Genomic DNA, 1,356 nt, shown 5'->3' with positions numbered 1-1,356 from the left:
TGTGCTATTTGTAATAGTAACACATGTTTGCTCTCGCAGTGCTGTGAATATATTGGCCGAGGCTGGATTTATGCACCTTGTTTCCTAGCACTTGGGGTTTCCGGTCTTCTCTTTGTGGAGAACCTACTGAGATCCTTGATGGCCAACCAGAGTTGGGTCACCGAGTATTATCTCCAGGGCTTTCCTGGACTCCCAGGGCAATATTACACAATCACTGCCTTCATTTTCTTCCTAGTTTACATGATGTCACTTTGTGCGAACAGTACTGTTATATACTTGATTATCATGAAGGAAAATCTTCACCAGCCGATGTACCTACTCATGGGATTCCTGTCTCTTTCTGATCTGACCTCGGACACGGCAACTTTGCCAAAAGTCATTGCCAGATATTGGTTTGATTCCGGTTCCATTGCTTTCTCTGCCTGCTTTCTCCAAATGTTTGTCTTTCATTTCCTCAATATATTGGATTCCATGATCATACTGCTGATGTCTTTTGACCGCTATATTGCCATTTGCAAACCACTTCAATATCGGGCCATCATCACTCTCAAAGTACTTTTTATGCTCTGTTTTATTGCGATACTGTTCGCTGCGTCTATTGGTCTATACTGTATTATTCGCGGTCTGCTGTTAAGTTACTGCGGTCCTAACAGAATCAAGAACCTTTTCTGTGCAGTTGTGTACGTCGCTGTGCTGTCTTGCATAGATAATTATGCAACTAGACAAAATCTGTTCTATGTAACTTTTAACATACACCTGATCGCATTGGTGTTAATTGTGTTGTCCTATGTTATCATAATCTCCAAGCTCTCCAAAACAGGCCAATCAGTGACTTGGAAGAAGGCGGTTTATACCTGTTCCAGTCACTGGCTCGTCATCGCCTTGTACTTTATCCCACGCTTAGCGGTCAATGGTTATTACAACCAAAATAAGCTTATTCCAAATGTTGATCTTAATATCTTGCTTGTCTGCCTCTACACATATGTCCCACATTTTTCCAGCCCTGTCATATATTGTCTTGCAACAAAGGAGGTAAAAAGGGTTATGAAAAAAGTCTTTAAAAATTATATTTGTGTAAATAAGAGAAAGAGTTAACAAATGGTTAAAAGGGTAAAAGGCAAATGACAGTAGTAGTCAAAATATGTTCTGTAATATTGCTAGCACGGTCAGGGCCTTTTCTATTCAATCTGTGAATTGCTTAACTAGTTAACCACGTAACTTTTTTTGGGAGTATATAAATAAATTATTACTGCTTTATACTGACAGTGCATGTGCCTGTTTTGGGTTGGCTGGTCCACCACCGCAGCCCGAATATTTTAAACGTTTTTATTGCTTTTTATCCTACTGGCGCCTCTC

The 1,356-nt window shown here is 40.1% G+C and overlaps 1 protein-coding gene across 1 annotated transcript; it reads left to right on the top strand.

Annotated features, from left to right (window-relative positions):
* The first annotated feature begins 285 nt into the window (after positions 1-285).
* On the top strand, positions 286-1,095 carry LOC137544695 (olfactory receptor 56A5-like). Its single transcript, XM_068265790.1, has one exon. It carries the CDS (start codon positions 286-288, stop codon positions 1,093-1,095), a length of 810 nt encoding a protein of 269 aa, XP_068121891.1.
* Positions 1,096-1,356: the final 261 nt, after the last annotated feature.

Source organism: Hyperolius riggenbachi, chromosome 2 (genome assembly GCF_040937935.1).
Source record: "Hyperolius riggenbachi isolate aHypRig1 chromosome 2, aHypRig1.pri, whole genome shotgun sequence".
Lineage (NCBI taxonomy): Eukaryota > Metazoa > Chordata > Amphibia > Anura > Hyperoliidae > Hyperolius > Hyperolius riggenbachi.
This window is presented reverse-complemented; position numbering and strand designations above follow the sequence as displayed.

Excerpts from the sequence above, each read along its gene's own strand:
- LOC137544695 (XM_068265790.1), top strand. The coding sequence starts at position 286 with ATGAAGGAAAATCTTCACCAGCCGATGTACCTACTCATGGGATTCCTG.